This window comes from Panthera uncia, chromosome A2 (genome assembly GCF_023721935.1).
Source record: "Panthera uncia isolate 11264 chromosome A2, Puncia_PCG_1.0, whole genome shotgun sequence".
Classification (NCBI taxonomy): domain Eukaryota; kingdom Metazoa; phylum Chordata; class Mammalia; order Carnivora; family Felidae; genus Panthera; species Panthera uncia.
Genome location: NC_064816.1, coordinates 142,651,343 through 142,679,114, shown reverse-complemented (window position 1 = coordinate 142,679,114; position 27,772 = coordinate 142,651,343). Strand labels below are relative to the sequence as shown.

At 49.7% G+C, this 27,772-nt stretch overlaps 1 protein-coding gene across 1 annotated transcript in view; it reads left to right on the top strand.

Annotated features, from left to right (window-relative positions):
* Positions 1–27,772, top strand: part of PLXNA4 (plexin A4) — a 437,585-nt gene that overhangs the window by 316,255 nt on the left and 93,558 nt on the right. The window contains exons 5-8 of the mRNA XM_049641872.1: positions 10,359–10,459; positions 23,169–23,292; positions 23,997–24,150; positions 25,386–25,485. Of these exons, the coding sequence (XP_049497829.1) occupies positions 10,359–10,459; positions 23,169–23,292; positions 23,997–24,150; positions 25,386–25,485 (479 nt within the window). The remainder of the gene's footprint in view (positions 1–10,358; positions 10,460–23,168; positions 23,293–23,996; positions 24,151–25,385; positions 25,486–27,772) is intronic.

The window sequence follows — 27,772 nt, the reverse complement described above, 5'->3', positions numbered from 1 at the left end:
CTCAGTCGGTTAAACATCCAACTCTTGATTCCGGCACAGGTACCGATCTCACAGTTTTGTGATTTCAAGCCCTGCATCAGGCTCTGTGCTGACAGTGCAGATCCTGCTTGGGATTCTCGCTCTTACTCTTTCTCTGCCCCTCCCCCACTCACACTGTCTCTCTCTCTCTCTCTCTCTCTCTATATATATATATATATATATGTATATATATATAAACTTAAAAAAATAGAGCATTGTGTGAATGTGAGCATAATAGTCCAGAGAGGGGAGAGAAGTTGACCTTTAAGAGATGAACTTGCGGCAATACTCCAGAAATTATGGGTTTTGGGGTAGAGCCATGATGGGCAGATCAGTTAATTCCATAGGGTTCTTGGAACATGAGCTCAACAGGAACGAAATTCATTCATTCATGTGACCCTTCACCCTCTTGCTTACGGATTCTCGTTTGCCGTGCCTGAGCTGGGCACGAGGTGTGGAAAGATGAAGAGAGAGGACTTCACAACACCCCTCAGGGGAGCCTTTTATCTGAGAGAGATGCTGGAACAATAGACCAAGTTGTTACTGGCCTTGAACTAACACATTCCTGTGTATCCTCCCAATTAATCCTTGCAGCAGCCCTTCAGGGTGCTTCGTTGTCCTCAGATGAGGAAAGGGATGCTCAGAGAGGATGAGCTGTTCAAGTCACACAGGAAGGGGCAGATCCAGGATTCACACCCCTATCTATCTTTCCTCCAAATCTCTGCTTCTCACTCAGCACTGAGATAAAGCTATTCCAAACTCCCTTTTTTCTCTCCAACCACATTGGAAGGAGCCAGGAAGTCTCCCTGGAGGAGGAAGGCTGCACTAAGATCTACTACAGGTCTCCCTAGGGCTGCTACTCCATGATGGGCCTCTTTGCCCTCCGGAGGGGCCCTCAGCCCCTCAACTTAGCAAACCTTTCCTGGCTTCCAGCAAGAAGCCTGCTATACTGGGAAACTTTCAACCTGAGAACCGGGGTTCAGTGGAGGTACCGGAGGTTTTTCAATCCCCAGGGGCGGCAGCAGGGGAGTCGGTGTGTTGGAGCCTGATGTCAGGCTGCTGACCCTGCTGCATTTCAACTTCTGCCTTTGCCACTGCCCTGCTGTGTGACCTTGGCCAAGCTGCTCAGCCTCTCTGGGTTGTGGCTCTTCCATCTGTGCACCTGAGACGGGGATGGCTCTCTCGCTTGGTGAGGGGTCTGGTTAATAACAAACACTGGCCACTGTGGTGTGGCCCACACGGGGAGGCGGAGGACAGGGTGATTTCTGGAGGCTCTGCAGAAATCACGCTGAGAGCTCCTCGCCCAGCTACTGCCGTTTGCTAATGAGGAACAGCATATGTTGATGATTCCGGCGTCAACACTCGCTCCTTGGCTGTCCGAGTTCCCAGAGCAAACTGGCTTCCTATTAGGCATTTATACTTATTAATAGCAGCAAATTGCAGCCCTCCACAACATCTGCTACTTTTCATTTGCAAAGAGCTTCCCAGACCATTTGTATTAGTAGTATTTTGCGACCGGTTCTCCTAGGCAGAGTAGGCCTGGGTCCCCCTGTCTAAAATCAGTCAGGGGAGGTGTAACGAGGGAGAGGATTTGTTCAGGGTTATCCAGACACCCGGAATGGATTAGAGCTCGGGCCTTCAGCTCCCAAGCCTCGTGTTCTGAGGCTGTTGCCCTTGTTCTTGACGTTGCCCTCGACGACCTTGACCCCAGAACTCCTGCCTACAGGCAGGTGGGGACAATGCTGACAGCCAGGGCTGCTGCCCTTGACCCTGTGCATGAGTCTGCTATCGGGGGAGACCCCTGCTGGATTAACCCCATGGCGAGAGCAATAAGCAGGAGAACCTGCAAAGTTCAAGGCAACCCATTCCTGAGGGGCTTTTATTGCTGCTGAGCAGATAAAACCATCTCCTGGCACTAGGGCAGCCAGGAGGCCAGCATTGGGAGGTCCTTTGAGCATCTGTGCTCCGGGCTGGCTGTCCACACGTGAAGAACCACATTCTCTTTCCAGAGCCTTTTCTGGTACTTTGCCCAGGGCCTGGCCCTCCCTGAGATCTATAGATCTATGGTCCTAGAATTAGGAGAGCTTGGTCAGCATGGAATATACTGGGAAGATTCATTTATGATGTTAGACCCAGCTTTAAAAATTTTTTTTAACATTTATTTATTTTTGAGACAGAGAGAGACAGAACATGAACAGGGGAGGGTCAGAGAGAGAGGGAGACACAGAATCTGAAACAGGCTCCAGGCTCTGAGCTGTCAGCACAGAGCCCGACGCAGGGCTCGAACTCACGGACCGTGAGATCATGACCTGAGCCGAAGTCGGCCGCTTAACCGACTGAGCCACCCAGGTGCCCTAGACCCAGCTTTTAAAAGAAAGTAGAGTGGCACCTGGATGGCTCAGTTAGGCGTCTGACTTTGGCTCAGGTCATGATCTCACAGTTCATGGGTTCAAGCCCTGTGTCGGGCTCTGTGCTGACAGCTCAGAGCCTGGAGCCTGCTTCAGATTCTGTGCCTCCCTCTCTCTCTGCCCCTCCCCTGCTTGCGCTCTCTTTCTCAACAATAAATAAACAATTAAAAAAATAAAAAGAGAAGAAAGTAGAAAGTACCACACTGCAACCTTTCCCTCCTCCATTTACCCTCTCCCCTCTACCTGTCACAGGACCTTTATACCCTAATGTGACTTTATGGCCAGCATCTGTGTATCAGTTAGCTATTTCCATAAAAGAGCTGTGTAACAAACCACCTCCAAAGTCAGTAGCAGATAATAATAAGCATTAACTCCCATAACCTGCACATCCATTGCATGTCAACTGATCTGGGCTAAGCTCAGCTGGGTGGTTCTGGCTCAAGCTTCTGCACCAACTGGGCTTGTCTTCTGTCTGTGGGTTGGGCTCAGGTCTGCTCCACACGGGTTCATTTGGCTGAAGGAGAAGCAGCTACATGGGAATCTCTTTTCATGGCCATGACAGAAACGCAAGAGGGCAAGGCCAACCACAGAGGCACATCTCAAGCCTTTGCCTTGTGCTTGTTGTCATCCCGTTGACCAAATCAGGTCCTGAGACCAAGCCCAAGGACAAGGGCCTGGAAGTACACTCTATCTCTCCATTCACCGTGAGGCCAGGTAGGTAGGGCCCTGGGGACGTAGGAGGCTACTTCAGGGCAGTGAAGAGTTGGGACTCATGACACGATCTGCCACAGCCTGTGACCAGCCTCCTGGCCTCAGCCTCTCTGACCAGCCTGCCAAGGTCAGACATAACTGCTATCTCTGAGCAAAGAGGATGTGAGTGACTGTGTTCCGGTCACCTGGCAAGACCTGAAATAAACACAGCTTCCTGAGCCAGCGTTCAGCCACCACAGGTTCGAGCCTTGGCAGTGAGGGGGTCAGAGGTCATCACAGGAGACAAGAGCTCTTATGCAGCCGTGGCATGGCCCCAAGTCAGTAGAAGTGAAGTGTGGAAAGGCAACCAGAGGCCACTAAAGGAAAGAAAGGGCCCTGGAGAGGTTTGGAGGGGCGCCCCAAGACCACGATGCTGAGATCCATATGGATTGCCGAGTTACTAATGTTCTGGAAAAGGACCGGCTTTTCCCAGCTCTACTTCCTTTGCTCAGAGACAGGAGGACAGGACGGGGATGGATGGGACAGCACCAGGGACGACAGGCACCAGGCACAGTCCCTGCACAGCTTGATAGCTCTGCAGCAGCCCTTCAGAGTTTCTTAATGGGTCCTCTTGCGTCTTTTTTCCCCTTTTTTGACAATTTTGAAGGAAACTGGGTACTTAAGGAGATTCTCGGACATTTAAATTAACCCCCACCATCAGACTCAGCCTAGGCACGGCAGCATTGGCATCCAATTATAAGAGGAGAGACAGAGGAATAACTCACATTTCGACGAGAGTGTCAAATATTTAAAGAAATGAGAGCTATGCACAGAGACGGTAGGCTGTGTCTATGGAACGTGTCTGAATGCAATCCACAGAGCAGCAGGCTCCCTTTGGGACGCTCACAGCAACAGGCGGAGTGGGACTCGACTGCCAGAAGAAAGCATCTTCCCGATATCAGGGAAACCAAGCAGAGTCTAGACAGTCGGGGGCCAGGACTCAAGAAAACTCCCCCAGCTGCCTTGAGCACACCCAGGGCCTGGCCGCTCCAGGCGGTGGGCTCTCTTGATCAGAGTACGGAAGCTTGTCAAGGTCAAGGCCATGAGCTGAAGTCCTGTGTGGGCTCCTTCACTCTGTCTCAGTCAGTCCTTATCTTTCTATCCCAGGCCACTGTTTTAATACATTCACGGCTTTGTTCGTGGGGCCGGACAGGTGAGAGAATAGAGATGATGATTCTATTTATAGTATTTAAAACTCAGACGAAGCTACGCTCTATGATTTAGGGAAGTTTACCTTGGGGCAAAAGGGCGAAGAAAACCAATGTGAGTGTCAGAAAGGTAAGGGGGGGGGGGCGGGGAGAGGAATAGAGGTAGACAGAGATAGATACCAGCACACAGGTTTCCTGCTCATAATGGCAAATGAGAAGTGCCAAAGTAGAGGCAAAGCAGTAACCGGAGTATCTTATAAAATCAGAGACCATTTGACCTCACAAGACCAGTTTGAATTCCAAGACCCTGCCCCGTGCCTCTTGGATGAGGTGGGAGGTGAGAAAGTGTTCTGGGTAGAACAAAGCTATGACATTATTTTTCCAAATCAGGAAATGGAGGCCCAGAGCTTGCGAATGACAGATCAAAGTTACATCACAGTCCATGATAAGAGATATTCATCCGAAACCCTTTTGTCCATGTGAGATTAAATTGAAAAGGGTAATATGCCAATCTTTTCACGCAAGGATCTCAGAATATTTTATACACATGAATTTATTAGTCTAACCAGAAATAGTTGTCTTTTTGCGTCTGGCGTATTTCACTTAACACGATGTTTTCAAGGTTCATCCGTGTTGTGGCATGTGTCAGAATTGCCTTTTTTTGAAAAGCTGAATATTATAATAGTCCCTCCTTATCCACAGGGGATATGTTCCAAGACCCCTTGGTGGATGACTGAAACCATGGATAATAAAACCCTAGATATCCTGGTTTTTTCCTACATATACATACCTATGATAAACTTTAATTTATAAGTTAGGCACAGTGAGAGATTAACAACCATAATGAATAATAAAATAGGACAATTATAATAATATAGCATAATAAAAGTTATGCAAATGTGGTCTCTCTGTCCCCCAAATTTCTTATTGTACTGTACGTCTTGTGATGATGTGACATGATAAAATGCCTACATGATGAGATGCAGTGAGGTGAATGACGTAGGCACTGTGACATAGCTGTTGACCTTCTGATCATACATCAGAAAAGGAGATCATCTGCCTCCAGACTGCGGTTGACTGTGGGTCACTGAAACCGTGGATGGGAGGGGTGGGGGCAGGGGGCCGACTGTATTCCTTTGTCGATCTGTACCACACTCATTTATCCATTCGTCTGTTGGCTTGCTTTGGCTATGGGTTGCTCTGGGTTGCGTTCCCCCTTTTGGCTATTGTGAATAATGTTGTTATGAACATGGGTCGATAAATATCTGTTTGAGTCACTGCCTCCAGTTTTCTGGGGTGTGTACCCAAAAGGGCAATGACTAGATCGTGTGGCAATTTTATGTTTAGGTTTTTGAGGCACCACTACTATGCTGCCCCATAGGACTTTGCACAAACCCAGTGGCATATGCAAAGACGACCCTGTGCCGGCCCTGTCCGAACCCCTCTGCCTGAGGAGCCCCCCGCTCTCCCCCAGCACTGCATAGGCACGCACAGAGGTTCTGCAAGGTGGTGGGGCTCCTGTCTTTAGAAGCAGCGAGGGAGCTCGTGCAGACACATCAATCAACACCTCTCCTGGAGTCCGGTGACCAGGGGACAAACCTCAATCTTTTGTGGTGTCTGAGACCATCCATCACTAGGATGGCTTGGGTCACATCGCCATCTGATTTGTTCTCCAAGCGGAAGCCCCCCTCCATGACTTTCTTTTCTCACCTCTTCCTGTGGTCTGAATTCCCTCACTCAGTTAATTAGCATGCCTGGCACTGTAGCTTAAGACTTTAATCAGCGTGGGGTGGTTTTAATTAATCGTGTGGCTCTGCATCTGGAGTGGTTTGTGTTCCAGGGTCAGAAGAGGAGCCGACGATGGGGGAAGGGAGAGGCGGCTTTGTTTGGTGTAAGGTGTGGGCGGAGAATCTGGGGACTTGGGGGGAAAGAATCGCAATGCCACGGTGTTCGGAAGCCACCTGGGCACCCGTACAGCTTCCTAGCAAGGTGTGGAAGGTAACCTGAGCCATGAGGGTATAGAATCGCACCAAGATAAATGATGGATATTCCGTCTAGTTTTCAGAAGTGACCTCAAGTGTCAGAAAGTTTTCTGATGCTTTCCAGAATTACCCATGGGGTGGGGAGTGAGGCAAAGCAGTCGTATAGATGGGGAGATGTAGAGTCAGTCTGGAAGGGGTTGGCCGTTCTGGGGAATGCTGCCGAAAAATGGGCCTTTAAAGGTTTCCCAGGACCGACCTTCCTTGGGAAAAGCGAGGTGAGTGACACCTACCTCTCAGGTAATGGTAACCTTTTTGCCTGGTATATAGCATCCACACTTTGGAAAGAATGGGGGAAAAGAAACGAGATAAAGCTCAGGAGAGTAATCAAAAATGACTGAGTGTATACATAGAAAGATCCTAAAAGAAAAGGTCGAGAGAAGCTGGGTCTCATAATAACTGCCTAGGAAGGACTTATGCCCCTGTCCCACAGGGATCTATCTAGATGAAAAGCAGAGAAAAAGACAAGTCTGTTACAGTATCTGGTAAAAGCACTGAGTAAGTCCAGGAAGCAGGGCTGCCCCGGAGTTTCATCCCAGATGAAGCGATGGCTGCTGGTTAGGGGCAGACAGCACAGTTCAAGGAGGAAACAGTAATATCAAGGTGCTAAAGAAGAAAAATTCCTCCCGGCCTACTATACTCCTGGTGGAGTTCGTGGGTCCAGGGAAACCTGCCGGAGCAGTTTCCTGTGGTGTGGTAGAGAGGTAATGTGTCAGTGCAACAAAGAACGAGACATTAAGGACAAAGATGACAATAATAACCGTCACTTATAATGTCCTTGTGTGTTTACAAAGCAACTTCACACCTATCAGGTGATCTGTGCTCTGGGAAATCCCGGGAATTTGGGAGGTGCAGGGAGATTTTCATCTCCGTGTTTAAAGACGAGGGAAAATGAGACCCAGAGGGAGAGGAGGACCTCATTGCTGGTAAATGGTGGAGTCAGGATTTGAATCTCACTCTGTGGGCTCCTACACTCTTTCCAACCAAACTAAAATCACTCTCATTTAAAATGGGGAGAGGAAGGAGTTTATAATTCTAGGTATTGGCGTTATTAAACACCAGTTGCAAGATATTTTTAGAAATCTGAATGCAAAGCCTTTTGAGAACATCAGGTTCGCCAAGCAGCTGGCATACCCCCAGAGCCCCATGGCCCATCCATCTAAGACAGATTATAGAACATGTCAATGGGAGAAACTGGGGAGGATATTAATTAAGTTTAGACCAAGAAAATGCTTTTGATTGAACAAGCCATGATTTTCTCCTTAAGCCCATGCAAAATATGGAGTGCTAGACAAGCATCTGGAACACATGAAAACATTATTACGTACTTGTGTTACCAACTTTCAACATCTATGGCCCCTTTTATTACTTTTTCCCCTCTAGGCATCATGTTTTCAAAGATTTTTGCCTGCTAAACAAGCTGCATTTATTAAGTAATAATATATTTCCTATTCTTAATGTGGGACATACATCACTGAGTATGCACACAAAAAAGAAAACAGCAACAATCCAATTTCCATTACGCTTTGGGAAATATTGAAAATAGCGTGAGGACCTTATTACCACTCATGGATTCCGGGGAGTCCAGGTACTCTGGGCTGGGAACCCCTATTTATATGCTTACATGAACAGCATGTCTGTGCCCACTTAAGGGATGAGGAGAGACATTAAAGAGGCAATAGAAATAGGGTAAGTTCCTGGCTAGGTGTAGAGCCAGCAGGGTAATTTGTACGAAATTGATTGTCAGAATTAATTCCAAGAATGGGAAGGTTGCATGTAGGCAGAGCTCAGGCGTGGCCCCTGCAGCTTACATGAGCACTAATAACGGGAAAGATAAAATCCCACGAGTGCCAAAAGATGTCTGAGAGGGCCACAAAGGCCAAGGGCAAAGCTAGAAGAATGGGAGGAGGAGGCCAACAGGTAACTAGGAAGAAGTAAAAATGCAGCACACGGTCAGTAAGATGGCTCAGCGGGCACCTGAGGAAACAAAACAAGAAGGTATATAAAGGGAGTAAGTAAATGAAGGTGGAAAGGGAAGAGCGATCATATGGGGTTTGGGTTTAATTATTAATTAATTCCAAAAGACAGTCTTGAGACTAATTGAGCAGACCCTGGTGCCAATTGGCCTGTGCGTGAGCTACAAGTAGCCCCTGCCAAGTGTACATCATTTTAGGGAGTCAGATGCCCGTGCAGCAGCAGGGGACGCAGCCTGTGCATTTGCCTATGAAACACGGAGGCTCGGTCAGGTCGGTGTGGTTTGTACTTCTTGGTGCCTGTTGTCTGATGGCGAAAAATTAAAAAGGGGCGGCCACATCAAATTCTCTTAGCACAAGCTGAAAAATTAGGTAAGAAGTCTTCCGCTGAGATAAAAAGGTGCCCCAAATAGAAAAGGATGATTAAAAAAAACCTTTTTGTGAGGAAGAAACTGGCAAACTAGAGAATAAAGACCAAGGCTATTGAAAGAAAATTAAAATTCATTTGATCCTGGGTATCGTGGTTAAGTACCTCCTATGTACCAGGCCCTGAGAAGTCATGTAAAAAGACATCCAGGCGAAGCTACATTGGAGAACAAAGAAATGCAAAAGATCTTTCCAAGTGTGCAGGCTATGGAAGCAATTGGGCTAGGCAGAAACGTCGCGTGGAGCATTTTACATTAATAAGTGGCTGGCAAAAGCGAGTGGAAGGTTCTGGGGTTGGAGAGGAAGCCTCCAGTCATGAAAAGGGTGTGCGCAGGAGGAGAGGTAGCAAAGGCTGTTCTATGAAGGCACCAGAATGAAACACCTTTAGAGCCAGTTGGGCAACAGCATGAGAAAGAGAGAGGGCAGGTTAACAGCTACAAGGTGAGGTCACAGGCATGGAGAACAAGAACGAGAAGAGTCTTGGATTTGGCTTGTGTGCTCTCTGGGACCGCACAGATGATGAAACAAAAGGAGGGGAACCAAGAAGAAGGCAGAACACTGTATGGAAAGAAAGAAAAAGAAAGAGAAAGAAAGAAAGAAAGAAAGAAAGAAAGAAAGAAAGAAAAGAGAGAGAAAGAAAGAAAGAAAGAAAGAAGAGAGGGAGGGAGGGAGGAAGGAAGGAAAGAAAGGGAAAAAGAAAAAGAAAGAAAGAAAGAGAGAAAGAGAGAGAAAGAAAGAGAGAGAGAGGGAAAGAAAGAAAGAAAGAAAAGAAAGAAAGAAAGAAGAGTGGGAGGGAGGGAGGGAGGGAGGGAGGGAGGAAGGAAGGAAGGAAAGAAAGGGAAAAAGAAAAAGAAAGAAAGAGAAAAAGAAAAAGAAAGAAAGAGAGAGAGAAAGAAAGAGAGAGAGAGGGAAAGAAAGAAAGAAAGAAAGAAAGAAAGAAAGAAAGAAAGGAAAACAAGAATGAAGAAAGAATAAACATTTGGGTTTATTATATTAATAATAATATTAATATTATAAGTCAGTAGGTCATAGATTGGATGTTTGTAGAGATACTTTGGGGTTTTGACAGTGGGAAAGTTTAAATACGTCTATATAAATATCTTTCATAACAATTTATATGAACTCTAAGGAGGTTGTTTTCAAAGACTCCCAAGAGAATCACAGGTGGCTGTCTCCCCTGGATGCTTATGTGGCCACCTGCTCAAATACTATTTGGGGGTTCCTGGGTGGCTCAGTCAGTTAAGCATCTGACGTTAGCTCAGGTCACGATCTGGCAGTTTGTGAGTTCAAGCCCCACATCAGGCTCTACACTGACAGTGAGGACCCTGCTTGGGATTCTCTCTCTCTCCCTCTCTCTTTCTCTCTCTCTCTCTCTGCCCCTCTTCCACTTGTGTGTCCTCTTTCTCTCTCTCTCTCAAAATAAATAAATAAACTTTCTTTTTTTTTTTTAAGATCCCTTCCGGTTCTGGAGCTCTGGACCTCTTCACATTCCTGCAATGATTTAGGTGATATATCTCATAGAATAGTGTCTCTTCCTGGTGAACGCTGGGTGTTCTGCAAAATCCTAATCACCCTTTTCTTGTCCTCCTGTCCTAGCTCACTAGAGTCCCTGTGGAGTCCTGTGGTCAGTATCGGAGCTGCAGTGAGTGCCTTGGTTCTGGTGATCCCCACTGCGGCTGGTGTGTGCTCCACAACATGTGAGTACCTGAGTACCACTGGGCAGCTTCCTCCTGCCTCCTACTTCCCCACCCCACCCCCCACCCTTGCCCTCCCATAATCCTCTTCCTCCTCGCCTTCCCTGTCACCAATCTCCTTCCCTTTGATCTCTCTTCTCTCCCTGCCTTTTCTTACTCTGCCTTTTTTGTATCCTTTGCAAATCCTATCCCCTTCTTCTGTTCTGACTTCACTTTAAATTGCCAAATTCCCATAAGAAATATATGCAAATATCAGCTTGGGAATGATGATGAGTTAGGATATGGGATCACAAGGGTAGTAACATTCTAGAGGGCTGGAGGGAGGTTCCTGGATATTTGTGACTGTGGCTGTGGACTGATGTTCCAGGACTGAACACCAGGAAAAAGGCATTGATTGGACTTTTTTCTCAAGGCTCACGTAAGCCACAAAATCATGTGCGAGATACATACTCTCCATTTAGTGATTCAACATCCACATAACACTCTTCAATATCCACCCCCCCAAAAAACTTCTGGTATTTGAGGGGTATATTTTGAGTGTGTAGCACCCAAAGACCCTCCCTCTGCTGTCCATGCACTCATCTGGCTGTCAGGGGACCCTGGGCCTGGGGTCACTAGGCCAGTGAAGCCCCGTCCCAAGCGCTGGGTGCTCTCCCTATGTTCCCCTTAGTGCTGGTTCCACGGTATTCTCTAGAAGCCGGGAGAAGGCAGTAGTATATACAATGGAGGTAAATGATAAGTGATCTGAGGACTGGGATACAGGGTATAGACAACCAACCCAGACACATGGAGGGAACTAAAGGCACTTCTTTGGAGATCCAAAGACCCTTAGCATTGCTGACTGGAGAAGCCAAAAATAGTTGGGCCCCACTCGGAGGGAATTTGATCCCAGTTAAACTACTGTTGCTGGAACCCCAGACTTCTAGTCAACGCTTGAAACAGACATGTTCGTGTTGGACACAAGTGTTACACGTTAAGGAGAAAGGCTTTAGTCTTCCTGCGAAGACTCTGAACTATGTGTGACCAACGACCATTTCTGGTCATTTTCAACTGTGAGAAGGTGGGGGGTGGGCAGGATCTTGTTTGCAGGAATGCTGGCTCAGAATTTAGGAATGCTTCTGAAAGTGAGAAGTGTCCTCTTAGGTGTACATCCTCTCCAAGGGAGCGGTCACCCTCCCATCCCTGGGGAACAGGCTCATGCATAATGAGTCCTTCTGCTCTTTGAGGGAAGGTCTGAAATCCCTCATGTGTATTATGGTGGGAAGAAACGGAGACCCATTGACCCACATAACTGAGAGATGACTGGAAACTGGGGGCGGGGACGTACTCAAATGTGTGTATGGTAACAGAGAGTAGCAGAGTCCAAGAGGGGCCGGCATAACAGAACGGGGGAGATTGCATTCAGAATTCAGATCAGCTCTGATCAGCACAGAGGAGTGGCCGAAATGGTACTTTGCAAGGCAGAAGGGAAGTCATTTCCTTTTTCCCCCACAATGAGTCCTCTCAGAAAGGGACCGTGTTCCAGACCCATTGCTTCCCTTGGGGCCTAGGCCAGCTGGCTTTCTTCTCAGCCAAGGGTGGCTCAGCTGCTCCTGGCGTGGGGTGCTCACACCTGGCTTCCTTCAAGGACAAATCAGGGAAGCCGGCCCCTCTTGGACACTCTATGCCTGGGGGAGCCGAAGACAGGTCTCCATGTCAGCTTTGATCCTACCTAGAGAGACTGACCCACCCCACATAGCGCTAAGCCCTATGAGGAAGAGGGACCCGGAGGCTCTGAGAAGGAAGCAGAGAGACTGTGAGTACCCCTGTATCCCATCCCCAGAGCTGAGCCAAACAGGAAGAAGAAGAGGAGGGACCAGAAATTACTTCCTGCATGGCCTCAGTTTCTCCTTCAGAAACATAGTACCTGCCTCCTGTCAAGTGGCAGAAAACAGGGGTGAACTGGGGCCAAGGAGAAATCTGGACAGTTCATGAAGGAGCCCATCAGTCTGCACTGGGAAGCCAGCAGCTCTATGCTCAGTGAATGTGGCCTTAAAGAAAACAGCCATGGGCGTGAACTTTGGGAATGTGCCACCAAGGCCAAATTCCACATCGCCCAGCTGCGCAGCAATCTGGGGCAGCCCAGCTCATCTGTGAATTAGAGATGGCAGTGCCGGTCTCACCCACCTCACCAGGTCACTGGAGAATGAAATGAGATCCCGTTGGCGAAAGCATGCCATGCACTGTGGAATGCTATGCAATGTAAGGCGGGGGTTGGGGCAGGAATCGTGACGCAGCTGGGAAAGGACTGAGAGCCCCTGGGTGTGGGCGCCCTGCAGCTTATGATTTCGGTCAGCCCCCATTGATCGTCCAGATGGCTCCACTTAAATTGCATCCTTCCCTTCCCATGGGCATCCCAGCCTCAAACTGCCTTCCTCTGAGTGCTAGATGCTCCTGCTGGATCCCCCTCACCTCTGTTAACCTGGCATCCCATCTTCCTTTGAAGTTTACATATCTTATTCGTATGTGTCGTGTGGGAACAGCCCTTACTAGGCACACGTTCTCAGAAAGCAGGGGAAGGGCTTTCTCTGTGCTGCTCAGCACTGAGCGGCGGCGGCTGCTGCTGCTGCTGCTGCTGGAGCTGCTGGCAGCTCTTCCTTTTGCCCAAAATGCCACGGTGAGAACAGGCGTGGGAGAGCCAGGAGGGACCTAGAAGGACGACGGGGATGGAAATCACTGAAGTCTACTTCTCGCTCTTTGCAAAAGTGCTATGGGGGGTTGGAAAGTATAGGCAGCTCCCATTACTCATGGTGGTTCTGTTCTGTAAGTCACCACAAACACCAAATCAGAGAATACCGATCCATAGCTCCTGGGGTGGTTCCCGGGGCTGGGTTCCTATGAGCCTCTGGTCACAGCATGTCTGTCAACCAGTCAGTACATAACTGTGCTCTATGTGGGTCTCTGTTTTAAAAACATTTGCGGCGGGGGGCGGTGGGGGGCACCTGGGTGGCTCAGTGGGTAAGCATCTGACTCTTGGTTTCAGCTCAGGTCACGATCTCACGGTTCATGGGTTCGAGCCCCGCATGGGGCTCTGTGCTGACGGCACGGAACCTGCTTGGGATTCTGTTTCCCTCTCTCTCTGCTCCTCCCCTGTCTGTACTCTGTATAAACAATGTTTACTTCTTTATTTTTGAGAGCGAGAGACAGAGACAGAGACAGAGTATGATTGGGGGAGGAGCAGAGAGAGAGGGAGACACAGAATCCAACACAGAATCATGGGGCTTGAACTCGTGAACCACGAGATCATGACCTAAGCCAAAGTTGGATGCTTAGCCGACTGAGCCACCCAGGTGCCCCAGTGCATCTCTGTGTAAAGCCACCTTATTTAATAGAAATTGTTTCATTAACACGGAATTCACAGCCAACAGCACCACATCTCTTGCCTGAACACAGCTTATCTAGCACACGTGTTTTCCCCATAAGGCATATCATGGTCTTCTCATGCTTAAGAGCCCTAGACAGCACTTCAGCACAACACTTGGGGGCCATTTTAAAGGGTGAAGTCACCAAGAAAATGCACAAAAATGCGAAACAAAATGTGGCACTAAATAGACCATGAAAAGGACATTTGTTTATAGTATGAGCTGAAACAAGAAGGCAGAGTATCACTACCTTGTCCAGCCTCTGATGGAAATGTGTGCATGTGACCACTCCAGTTTTTCTCCACTCTGCTCATGTCCAGGAATGACCACAAAGGTGCCATAAGTATCAGTGTGGGGATTTTAAAGAAATGTCAGCAAGTAGGTGAATTTACAAAAATGGAATCCACAACTAATGAGGCTCAGCCGTAACTCTGTACATCAGAAACTTGGCATCCTTGTTTATGAAGAGGAAACAATAGCTTCTCGTGGTCATGGCAAGTGGATGAAATTAGGTAATAAAGGACGTTGTAGGTCAAGGTGATGTTCTCTGAAATCTTGAGCCTCCTGATGTTGGGGTCTATGCCAGTGCATGGTAAATCTCAGCTCCTCTGGGAGGATACAGCTCATGAGCACCCCCAGGTCAAGACTGCCTTCCAGCCTGCCCACCATGACACTCCCTCCCAGGGTTAATGACCAAGGAGAAGCTCTGGTCCACATGGCTGGATGAAGAAGAGAAGGTTCCCGGATCTTCTAAGATGCTATAAATCAGAATATAATGTTAAATATAGAGAGAGTGAGATAAGCAGATTGTAAGTGTACAGTTTGAACAGTTTTGACAAGTGGGAAGGCCCAGGTAATCCACACTCCCATCAAGATACACAAAATGTCCTTCATCCAGAAAGTTCTCTCATGCTCCTTCCCATTCTTTCCAGTGGACTTTTCTTCCGAGTTACTTAAGTTCAGGTTGAAGCCAGACACTATTTCTTCTGATACACTCTCCATTTTATTTTATTTTTATGTATTTAATTTAATTTTAATTTTATTAATTTTATTTATATTTTATTTTTATTTTTATTTTTTATCTTATTTCCTTCCTTTCATTTTAAATAGATGCCAGCCAGACATTCATGGTTGGGAGAGATGCATGAGGACGCGGCCAGAGAAAGCTGGAGCAGGCAGATCAGAGCAGAAAGTGGCAGAGGACCAGAGGGAGCCCGCAGATGCTTCCCCTGGGGCCCCTCTGTTTGCCAGGCAGGGAGCGTGGTGACAAATGCAGGGGGTTTTATCATGCATGGGGGTGCCATGCCCCCATAGCCCTTGTCCATACACCTTTCACACTGGCCCTGCTTCCTTGGTGCCAGGCACTGTGCTAGGCTCAGGGGATCCAGGGGGACTACGTTAGACTGGCTCTGCCCTGAAGCTTCATGGGAACTGGGGCCCTTGGGCCAGGGAAGGGGTGGGGGCTGCAGACTGCACTGGAATCAGTGCATTTGGTAGGGCGCATCATGGGCAAGCCCCTGTGCTAAGTGCTCCAGGGCCCAGCAAGACTGACCCTAAGGAAACCAGGGCAAAAGACCATCAGGAAGAAGGTTCCTTTGAGTATCAAGACATGCCACTTTTCTGTCACTTTTGCCAACTTTTTATGGTTGTAAGAAGTAGGAGGGTGGGAACTTGGTAGCAAGCGAGCAGCCGAAGCTGTGTGTGTGTGTGTGTGTGTGTGTGTGTGTGTGAGACAGAGAGAGAGAGAGAGAGAAAAATGGAGGGGAAGAAACAAGGAACAGAAGGAGAGAGCATAAGAGAGAGAGTGAATAGTCTAAGGGCAGGGCCCCTACTAACAGGTGGCTCAGGCTGAAAGGGTCCTTTCTACCAGCAAGGGCACAGGTGGGGTGCAGACTGAACAGGCTTAAGAAATGCTTGTGTAATTGAAGCCTCCCTCCTGTTACTCACTCTTGATTGTCTCAGAGCACGGGCCTGCCAACCCAGTAGCACAGAGCATCGCCCCTTTGTCCTCTCATACGGTCCCTGACCCAGCCTGCAGGCTTGCTGGTTTCCAATGGCAACAACAGTTTCAACAAGCTGGGTTTTTGTTTGTCTGTGAATCTTGAGCTTGTATTCCCAGGGCCTTTACCTTGGGCCTGACCCTACCTATTCCGACTTGGGGGAAGGTAAAGGAAAGCCTCCAGCCCAGCCTCACCTGTCTTGGGCCTAGAACATTCCCTCCAACCAGGCTTGGCATGTCCCCAGGCCTCCCTCCCATCTTCCCCCGACCAGGCCCAGGCTGAGAAGCCGATCTCAGTCTCAGCGGGTAACGGGATCCCATGGCAGACCCAGCCACATCGATTGGCCCAGACGTTACCTTTCTGAAGAAGGTTCATCAGCGTCACTCCTGGGAGGCTCATGTAACCCAAGACATCAACAGGGGAAAGATAAGACCAGCTTTGCCCAAGTCTCTCTTGCCCCCTGGTGTCCCCACCTCTTTGCAGATTTCTTCTGTTGGAAGAATGCCCACCCTTTGATGCTTGGCCCAGATTACTGCTCAGTATCCACTCCTTTTCTTCTCTATATCATTTCTGCCTAGATGGAGAAAGGGAAAGGGAAGGAGAGGAAAAGTACTGGCACCCAGAGCGGAAGGGAGGGGTTAGAGCTAAGAACCTGTCAGTGGTCAGAGTCAGGGTGGGCTCACCTTCCTCAACTGTAAAGCAGCAATGAAAGAGCCATCTTGCCACCACACCGTGGAAATGAAGGGAGGGGATGAGCCTGACGTGCTCTCACTGTGCCTGGAGGTCACCCTGATTGCACTGACTGCGGAAGCAGAGGCAGTGGGTCAGACCCCACGGCCTCCTCCATGGTCTCCGGCCCTTCCTGTCCTCTCCAAGACCAGAAAGCTCTGGCTGAGCAGCCAGAACAAACCCACCACTGGAAAGTTTCCCTGCCTTGAGCAACTCCAACCAGCTACACCATGTAGGCAGTGTTCAGGGACCTCGGTCTTCACTGGTCCCTGAGAAAATGCACAGTTTGTCCCATAGCCATGGCCAAGTGTCCCCTTAATGGAGCATAAATGGATTCTAAACATGTAAGTCCTTCCCTGCTGCCTTTTGGTATATCCCATAGCCTGGTTTCATTTTCTCCTTAAGCTGTATCGAAGGACTACCTAATACCAACCTGCTAAGGCACCGGTGTCTCTGAGAGCCATTTGCAGGATGCCCACCCACTCGTGAGGCATTGTTAGAATCACTTCTGCCCAGCAACCTTTCCAGTCTATACTCTGGCCTTCCCTCTTTGCCAAAAAGCTTTCAGCCCCTGGTCCAGAGGGAAGAATCCCAGACTAGATTTTGGTACAGTCAAGTTTTTCCATCTGTGGCCCAGCAGATACATAGTATGAGTTAAGGAATCTTGCTTTTTCCTCTCCCAGCTACCACCTCCCCACCCCCACCCACATACATGTGTATAACACATGCTTTCATGACCAAAGGATGTTCAGTCAGCACTGCCATCAGCTCATAGGAATTAGGAAAGTCCTGTGGTCCATATGATCTCGGCGTGTCCCTTCCAGTCTAATGACTTGACTTTCTGGGGACAGCCTGAGGGGCTGGGCTGCCTCGGAGGTTGAAGTGCAGATGTGCACAGCCATATACCAGCATTCACACATTCTATCCATGTGTGTCCAGCCATGCCACCCTGGCCTCATGGTGTGGAGAGCCCCATGCTCACACAGAGCACCCCAGCTCACACAGAGCAGAGTGCTGCCCAGCACCTGACTTGGTGACATTAAAGAAAGCTCCAGGCTGTTGGGTAATGTGTGGTGTGCAAGCTGATCAAATCAACCAGAGTAACTGGTCAGTGTGTCTCAAGTAACATACAGCAGCCCCCTTGTTACTTACTGGATTGAGGGGAGAGTGGACCAGGCTGCTGCACCTTGCCTTTGATTTTTCCTCCTCCTCCTCCTCCTCCTCCTCCTCTTCCTCCTCCTCCTCCTCCTCCTCCTCCTCCTCCTCCTCCTCCTCCTCTTCTCCTCCTCCTCTTCTCCTCCTCCTCTTCTCCTCCTCCTCTTCCTCCTCCTCCTCCTCTTTCCTCCTCCTCCTCCTCCTTCTCCTCCTTCTCCTCCTTCTCCTCCTCCTCCTTCTTCTCCTCCTCCTCCTTCTCCTCCTTCTCCTCCTCCTCCTTCTTCTCCTTCTCCTCTTTCTCCTCCTCCTCCTCCTCCTCCTCCTCCTTCTTCTCTCTCTCTCTCCTTCTCCTGCCCTCTGTCCCTCTCCCTCCCTCCAATCCTACTCTTCTCTCCACCTCAACTTTCCTAACCTCCCCTCACCCTCAATAGAAATAAATAGGTCCCAACAGCACTCCCTACCAATGAAGAGAGAGACCATCCCTGCTTCCCCCTCCAGTTAAACACCTGCTAAATATAATTCTCTTCTCAGAAACATAAATTCTTTTCTTAGAAAAGGGACATCCCCTTTTTTGTGTGTTCAATATATCATTTGTTTGAAGACAGGCTGAAAGGAAGCCGAGATAAGACTCCCAACTGGGACCCAGGGCAGAGCTCAGCCCCTCTGTGCAGCCTATGGTGTTGGGCCAGGACCATGTGGGCCACATAAGCCCACAACGGCTCTTGGGCCTCCTCTGGGCTCTGAACCTGCTGGTGCCGTTAAGTCCTGTGCCTTCCTCCTGTTTTGGCGAGTGAGACCCGGAGGCGTGGTACCCCACATCTGCTGCTTAGGTTGGCTTTGGAGCCTTAGAGAAGGCAAAGGGCGGTGAGTACAGTTGCCAGTTCAGCAGCTGATGGCAAAGGGGACATCTCTAAGAACAGCCTAAATCCTTAGGTCAAGACCATGGTGTTAGTCACCAGATCCTAGAATTGTGACACTGCAGGGATCACCTGATCCACACCCTTTGTGTAAGAAACCTCTTGCACACTCATCTGCCTGGAAAGGGTCCCTTCATTCTGTAACTCACCTTCCTCTAGGCTGCACAGATGTGTCTCCCCACTTCTGTGGGCTTTCCTAAAGAGGGCAAGGCCAACGGTATTGGCAAACCCAGTTTCTTCCCTCATCAGGGTTCCCAGATGTGGATACAGTGACCTAAGAGCCCCTGCTAGTAAGCATTCCTCTTAACTTTTCTGGAAAGCTCATTTGGGAAACTCTAACCCCATCTCATTTTTTTCAACCTCCTCATGTTCTAAACCCAGCTCCCCTCAAGGGTGCACTTAAGCCCAGGCCATGACCAATGCGAGATGTTTAAGGATGGGGGAGGGGTCAGCTGTGGAGAGAAGTCAGGAGACATTCTGCGAGGCAAAGCGGGTGGGCCCCTGCTGGAGGGCCAGGGGACAGACCAGCACCTACCCCCCAAAACTGAAGACTCACCCAGACCCCACCTCACCCAGACCCCACCAGCCCCAGTTCCAAATTGAAATTTGCTCACCCAGTTGGTGGCACTGGACGTTAATATTTCTATCGCTGTCCTTAGGAATTAATTTCTAAAGAACTTAATCACCACCTCTTCCCTCTCCCTCACCCCCTTCCTTTCTCTGTTCTTCTCTTTTCCAATTTTCCACTTGGCTGGGAATTCTCCAGCAGCGAAAGTTCAGGCTTAGGGGAGGGCGGAGGTGGCTGCTTCATTAGAGAGGATAATCTCATTGGAACCACTGGCTTGAATAATAACCCCTCCAAGGGCCAGGCCTCTGTCCCCATGGCCTTTCAGCACCTCTGAACTGGGGCTGGAGGGCCCAACTGCAGACAAAGCGGAATGCGGAAGGGGCGTAAGACGAAGTTAGTAGAGCCAGACTCCAATTCTGGGGGCCTGAGCTGTCTTCTCGGGGGCCCGCTTCCTACTGGCCACATGCAGATCTGTGTTGTGAAAGGGCGTGGTGATGGCAGCCCCATGGATGACTGTCTGAAGACTCCAAGTCACCTAGCATGCGCTTTTTGAGTCCTGCCTGGCAAACGGATGAAGCAGGTCCTTCCTCCAGCTCCAGGGTCCTCCCACAGTGGAGTTGAAGGAAATGCCATAGGAAGTACCTGGAGCCCTTTTGAAAGAAACAAGCCACCACCCCGCTACCCCCAAAAGTCATGCCTTAATCCTTTGCACACTTCCCAACTCTTGCCTGGGCTAATGAGAAATCACAGTCCTAGAAGAGTAGGAGGCCATTACCCTGACATTCCCCATAAGGACTCCGAAGGAATCCATCCTTCCCCCTCCATTACCCTCTCACATCTAAGGTCAGCTGTCTGGGTTTTGGGGCATTTGCAGCCTCGGCCCTCATGGGCCCTGAGGGGTAGTAGAAATGTCAAAACATCCCTGGCACTGACCTTAAACTTGACTTTCCACTAACAGAGCTGAGTACTCAATACCCTTTGACAGCTACTGAGAAAGCAGAACTCCAAGCGAGCCAGACCACTCTTTCCCTCTTTCCTCCCTCCTGGTCTCTGGGGCTCCCCGTCCCTCATTAGGAGGAAAACTGCTGGAGCCATCTCTGTCTTTTTGTCTCTGGTTTGCCCCATGGGCCAGTCTGGAAAATCTGTGCTTCTGTGTCAGCTGTGGTTTAGAGAGCTTGCATGAGGAAGGCGGAGCAGGGATGGGGTCACAGTGCTAGTGGACGTGTACTGATGGCTTATCACGTACGAGCTATGCCCTGTTCTAAATGTTTTACGTGCATAACTTCACTCAATTCTCCATAATAACCCTATTTGTTAGACACTGTTTTGTCCCCATTTTGTAGAAGAGAACATTGAGGCACGAAGAGGTTAAGTTATTTCCCCAAGATTACACAGTTAGATGGGATGTTTGAAATTATAAGCTACAGGTGGCTTCCCTGGTAAGACCTAAATTGGGGGTCAGGGGGATAACGAGTATGTGGTTTTGGGGCTCTCAAATTTGGGGAGCCATGGCAGGATGCAGCCACACCAACTTTGGAAGCAGCAAACCGTGCAGGTGTGCCTCATCTTGAGACCCCCCCCCCCCCAACCAAGTACCTTTGTACACCTGCAAGAGAAGTAGAGTCCTCTCTTCTCCATCTGAGTCTGTATTTAGTAACTCCAGGTAAGGTTTGGCCTGGGTGCAGGTTCATTTTTCTCCCTTCATAATTTGATCAAAGACATTTTTCAGACCTACTGATTGCTGTTGGAAACACGAACTTCAAAGTTGGGGAGTCAGTGAATAATTTAAGCCTGTACCAGCTCTCTGGGTCTGCTGTTAATGGGAGTAATAACACTATTAATAGCGATGTCAGTGCAGACACCCTGGAAAAGTCCATAACATTAGCTTAATGGCTGGAGGTAATGAAGTCCTCACAGAGGAGCTAGCCTGGTAAATTAACTTCCAAGACTTTTAGGCAGACGCCCTTGTTGCCATGGTCGGCTAGAGCAGGCAGGGAGTGCCAGGGAGGTGACTACATTCATGTCTGACCCTTCACTCTTGGGTTTCCTAGAAGGATCCTGGAGAATTCACAAGTTGCAATAATATTCAAAGTGCTTCCCAGTGGCAGGCAAGAAGAAAAAAAAAAAGTGATTAGCTTAGAGACAAAGCTTGAAGGGAAATTTTGAAATTGCCTTAAGCAACATGAATCGAACATCAAGATGGCAGGGAAATGGGTTTCGTCTGCAGCAAGAGGGGGTCTGTCCTTCCCTCCTCAGTCTCGAAGCTTCAGGGAGGTACAGCACGGCAGAGGCTCCAGGGTTCATCTGTATTCAAATACTGGCTCTCTCTGTTGAGCTGGTGACCTCGGGCAAATTACCTACCCTTCCTGCAGTTTCCTGGTCTATAAAATGGGTTTTTAAATGGTACCTGCCTTGCGCATTGTTGGGAGACTTTGACGTAAACCGCAAGCCTCTTACCAGGGAGCCCAAGAAACGCTCAGTGACTAGTAGCCATGATTGTATTACTTAAAATTGTTTTTCACTTTCACGTTACATGTCCAATTTACTCTGCACTCGTCATTTTTGTCCCTGTGTCTCCCCTTCTTCCTTTAGTCCGTGCCTTCAGTGACTTCTTCATTTGCTAAATTCTCCCCCCAGACTCGCCACTGTTAGGCCGTCCCTCCCACAGAAGCCAAAGCTATCTTCCTTCCCTGTGGCATTCTTCCTGATGACTCAGGCGCGATCTCCCTGCTGCCCCAGCTTACCTCAGCTTGTCCCTCTAAGGACCCTGCTTTCCCTTACCCCACAGCAGAATCAGGAGTCCGCAGCTTCCAGATCACGGCCGCTCAGCAAAGGTCCACATTCACATGGCTTATCGGATCTGCATTAAAAGCCTGTTCCCCAAAGCTCAGATACCTCCAGGCGGTGAACTCCCACTGTAAGGCAAGGATGCCCTGGCCCTGGCGGAGAGTTTAAGCACCTTCCCCCATGTGTGGTGTGCACATTTGGGTGAAGGTACATGATTCTTATGTGCATGTTTCACAAGCTCCATCAGTGAAGACTGTAAGATCCCAGATCACCCTGGATGTAGTCTACCCGTGACGCAGTGTACTTTGAACAACACAGGACGCTAAGCAATAATAGCAAACCTTCTCTAACGGTAACCCTGGGCCAGGGAGCTGGGATTCCCCTCCAAGGCGGTCTGGCTCCAAAGCATGCTTTGAACTGCTACACTCTGTTCTTTTGATCCTTCCTTCCCTCCCTCCCACCCACCTACATTTGTCCTCTGGCTGCTGGACATGAGGTATACAGGGGATTCCAAAATAAGTCAGGCATCATTTCTTCTTTTGAGCTCACGCCTGGTAGGAGAGACTGCACTTAACCCAATAATTATAATATAATCAAAGACTTTCTAGACTATAGGAAACCCCCAAATGCTCTGAACTCTGCCTCAGGTGGTAGCAAGGAGAGATTGCAGATGCACAATGGTTGAACCACATCTGGAGGGTAGGTAGAAGCTGGACAGGGGAAGTGTGGGAAGAAGGTGGTCCAGAGAGAAGTGGCCAGCACAAGGCAAGGAAATCGGAAAGAGTATTTTGTATATCGGGTGAGAATAAGTCTCAGTTTGCCTAAGAGGGGAGGAGAGTTACAGGGCTGAGGATGGATGGGGAGGTAGAATAGCAGGACTTTGCAGCTCTTTATGTTAATGAGGAGTAGGTGAGGGGTCTTTAGGGTGACCCCCAAGTTTCTGCATTTGGCAACAAGTGACTAGAATAACCATCTTTTTCACATTCAGGCACGGTGGGGGAGGAACAGGCTGGAGGAAGGAGGCAAAGAGGGCAGTTCTGGACACATCGAGTTTGAACATGTCCTGGGAGCCACTGGCAGTGCCTGACCTCCATGCCAGCCCCTCACTGGAGCAAGTGGCCTTCTCCTAAGTCACTCATTGTTCGTCCCTCCCAGGTGCACCCGGAAGGAGCGCTGTGAGAGGTCCAGAGAGCCCCGCAGGTTTGCCTCTGAGATGAAGCAGTGTGTCCGGCTGACTGTCCATCCCAGCAACATCTCTGTGTCCCAGTACAATGTCCTGGTAAGGGCAGTGGGATCCGGGTCCAGGGTCATGGGAGAACCCTCTCCCCACCAAAGCCCCCCAGTGTCCTTAAGAACTGGGCCAAGCCTGACCAACAAAGCTGCTCGAGATCACCCTTAAAGAATGTGTCCCTGGAGATGGAAGAGGGGGACACGCACAGGAATAATGGGGCAAGGCCCTCTGCATAATGGATGGAAAGATGGGGGAAAGTGTGACAGCAAAAATGATTGAATGGGTGACCAAGAGAGGGAGGATGATGAGAACTATATCTTTGTCTGCAAGATGGGAAGGATTCATGTGCAGAGGAAGAAAGGGGCAGGATATCGCCCATGTTCATGCACTGGGCACTTGGCGGTTGGTTTGCCGTTTTTCCAAAACAGGGAATGATGGAAGAGGAGCTTGGCCAGCAGTACCTCAGTCCTGCCCGCCTTTCTTTCTACAAACAAATCCCCTAAGCCCTCCCATTTGCTGGGCCAAATCCATTCATATGTAACGAAGTCTCCTCTGTGTCTGTCTCTTTACCTCCCACCACCTCTGGTCTTGTGATCAATCGCGGCTTTCTTTATGTTAATATCACCTCCAGTTTTCTCTCTTTTCTTTCTCTCTGATCTCTCTTGCTATCCCTCCTTCTCCTTTTATTACATACCCTTCCGTGCCCCACTTCACTCTCTTCCTCTCTCTCCCCTTGCCGGGGCTGTTCGCAGCTGGTCCTAGAGACATACAATGTCCCGGAGCTGTCAGCTGGAGTCAACTGCACCTTTGAGGACCTGTCAGAGATGGATGGGCTGGTGGTAGGCAATCAGATCCAGTGCTACTCCCCAGCAGCCAAGGAGGTGCCCCGAATAATCACAGAGAATGGTGAGTGTTCCCCAGAGGCAAAGCTGGGTGGCATGTCTTTCCTCCTGGCCTGATGAGAACTCAAGACAGGCGTTGGGGGGGGGGGGGGGGGGGCGCGGAGGAAGCCCACTGGCAGGGGAGAGTCAGAGGAAGGGGGTGCTTTGGTGGGTATGATACAGAACAGGAGGATGAAGTGTCTTTTTGCTGCTCTCAGAAATGACTGTTGAAACCAGGTGAGCATCCCAGAGTCGGCCTCATCCTAGGTAGGAGCAGCTGCAGAGAGCACGGAGAGAGGCAAGGCCACAGCATCAGAATGTGCCAGCTGAGTTTAGAGATTGTCCTGGAGCAGGAGAGGGTGGGTGGAGGGGCAATGCGGGAGGGGCAGCTGGTCAGGAGCATGGGGCGGGGGGGTGCCTATGTCAGGGCTCCTATGGCTCTGTCCCCTGCCTGAACTCCTGGGTCACTGATCTCGAACCACTGCCTCCCATCCCCACCCTGCCCTGCCTTCCCAGAGCTGCACGTTCATGGCCAGCTGCACTGGGAGGAACAGGGGTGGACAGAGGCCCAACGCCGGTGAGGGACAGGCCCAGCCTGGGCAGATTGATTCCATGTTGGCCCTCCCATTTGGGCTTGTCACATTTGTTCCGAGCTGATTGATTAATGAGGCTCTCGGGGAAGGCACAGAACAAGGCTGGCAGTGGGGGCCTGGGGTCAGGGCTGTGAATTAAACATGGGCTTCCAGCTCCTCCCTGGCGCCAGCTGAGGGTTCCAGGGACACCCGCCTGAACGGAGCCCTGAGCCCACCAGAGGAGGGGGTGTGAGACCAGGGTGTCTCCTTACCGAGATGGGGAAGGAAGTCGTGTGTGCACATACATGCACATACATGCAAAATCTCTTGCGTGGCTTGTGGCAATATTCCAAAGCGTCTACATGTTTGTCCTGGTAGCTAATCAATGTGTATGTTTATAATTCTGTGAGTCTGGCGTGGACACCGTGCATGCAAGCCTGTCGGGGTATGTGCACATGAGAGCTGGTGAGCAGATGAGGGGTGGGTGCCGGGAACACAGTGTGGAAGGAAGAATAGACCAGAAGCACCCTCTGCAGATGTTCTCAGGGCTGTCCTGGGACTGGGCCCCCCTGAATCAGAGTCCTGTTAGGGGAGCGGCACCCCTTTCCCCGTGCACATCACTCTCAGTAGGACCCTCACATGGGATCCTGGCCTTTTCCCTGACCTCGTGGTTGGCTCTGCCCCCCAGGGGACCACCATGTCGTCCAGCTGCAGCTCAAGTCGAAGGAGACGGGCATGACCTTTGCCAGCACCAGCTTTGTCTTCTACAACTGCAGCGTCCACAATTCGTAAGTGCCTCCCAGCCTCACTCAACTCCCTGTTCCTGGGGTCCGTGATCATCCAGCGATAGAAGATGCTGGCACTGTTTGCAAGAAGCCCTATAAGGAGGAGGATGAAACAGACCACTTCCGTGGCACCCACAGGGTTAATAGGAAAAGCAGAGCTGGAATGAGGAGAGTAAGAACTTGTAGGGTGGGGATCTCCAAATCCCTGACCTATACATCTCTGGCATCACTCTGCCTCACCTGATTCAGTTCCCACCATCTGTTGAGGAGGAGGGCGTCCCTCACCTGAACAACAGAGCAGCTAGCACCCTGGGTGAGAGGAGGGGTGTCAGGAGGGAGAGAAGCCCCCACGTATGTCCAGGCCAGGGCAGGTGGTCCAACAAAACCCTGAATGCTCAGCTCTCCCCAGTGCCCTGAGGGCTGCTGGGTCAGGACTCAGGCTGTGGAGAGTCAGAGCAGGGCAGAAAGGTCCATGCTGGCGGGCTCTGGCCTGGGAAGTCTTACTCCAGCTCTAGCTCTGGCCCTGGCCCTGTGTTTGACTGAATAGTCCATTTCCCAAGGGAAGGCACAGAGGACAGAGTCTCGGGCTCTCGAGTCAGACCAGCCGGAAACTTAAACCATTCTGTGTCCCAGTGTCCTCTGTCAGTGGGGAAATAATAGTCCTCCTTCCAGGACTGTCACCCACATATTCCACCTCTGACGTGGCAAGGGCACTTCCAGGCAGAGCTGTGGTTGGCTGGGACACCCCTGGTTGCTGCCCCTGCACATCAACCCAGCTTGGCCCACAAGACACCTGTGAAGACTAGAAGAGCCATTACAAGCACAGCAGTTAGAGCCACTGTCCAGGCACTGCTCATGTTTTTGCTGTTATTTTATTATTATTTCCTCTGTAAAATGATGGAGTTGGACCAGACTGAGAAAGTACAAGCCTTCTTTTTTTTTTATCATAGAAACCTTTCTCCAACCAGAATTAGATGTGGAAGCCCAATATTCAAGGCAGATGAAAGTAGGAGCTACTCTGGTTGAGGGTTGAGGGCTTCTGGAACCCCTCTGTCTTGGAATCCCATACATCTCCTCGTCTCCAAAGAAGCTGCATGGAACCCCCAGGGTTCCATAGAGCACAGTTTGAAAACCATAAAGCCCTGCTTGTTTTAAAATGCTATCCTGTTTTCCTCTCCCTGTAGGACAAGCTAGTTAACATAACCCAAGACATTTTGGGACTTTAGGCCGATGGAATGTTGGTCTACCTATCTGGTTATGGCAGCTGTGAATCCAGAGCTTGGCTCTCTATGGGGCTCCCAATAAGAGGTAGTCAGGCCTCCCAGCCAAAAACAAGTTGCCTCAATGCCAGAATTCTCTTCCTGCTTCTTGTCATGGAGCTGCCCGTGGCTTTACCACTTGGTGGCCTGATCCCTCGCTCCCCTTTTGCCCCTCTAGGAAAGCAGAGTGTAGACAGATGAAATCATGTGTGAAGTTCCCATGCAGTCCACAAAGTAATTTTAAGCATCTACTTTGTGCAGGGCAATGTGTCACTCATTAGACAGGAAGGATCAACAATTAATAAGACTCAAAGACTCAGTCTCTGCTTCCCAGAGTCCTGGCCTTGTGGACTAGTGAATGAACTGGACAGTGAATAAGTAAAATATGGTACAACAAGGCCAGTACTGCCCCAGAGACATAAACAAAATGATTAATGGGAAAAGGGCCCAGTGTGACCAACTCTCTGTTGGTCAAAGAAGGAAGAGGAGATGGCCAGGTGAACGAAGGGAAAGCTGTACTCCAGGTAGGAGGACAGCGTGGGGAGAGCATAGCCTGTTCGTGGCAGAAATGCCAAATACATGTGGAGACAGTGGACCTGGACATCCTGAGGGGCTTAGACTGCATGGCAAGGCATTTGGGTTTCGCCCTCTGGAAGATGGGAATCATGCTGGGTTTTTAGGCAGGAAGGAGTTCTTCTAAGTTGTCTTTGTGTCTTGGGGGTGAAGTGTAGAAGCGGGGTCACTAACTGTACAGGGACCCACTGCACTGAGAGAGAAGCCTCAGGACCTTCCTCTGCCCAGGTGGGACCATGTGAGTCCCTGACAGTGAGACCCTAGAGTCAATTTGAATTAAAAGTCAGTTTCTTTCTTTTCACTAACTTATATGGGCCCTCTGAATGAAACCCCCTACTTCAGACCTCGTTGCCCCCCAGTTCAACAGAAGAGGTCAGCATCCTGTGGAGATGGAGAGTGGTTGATTAGGCCCTTAAGAATTAAGGTTTTCAACCACCTGAGTTGGGGGTGGGGGGGAG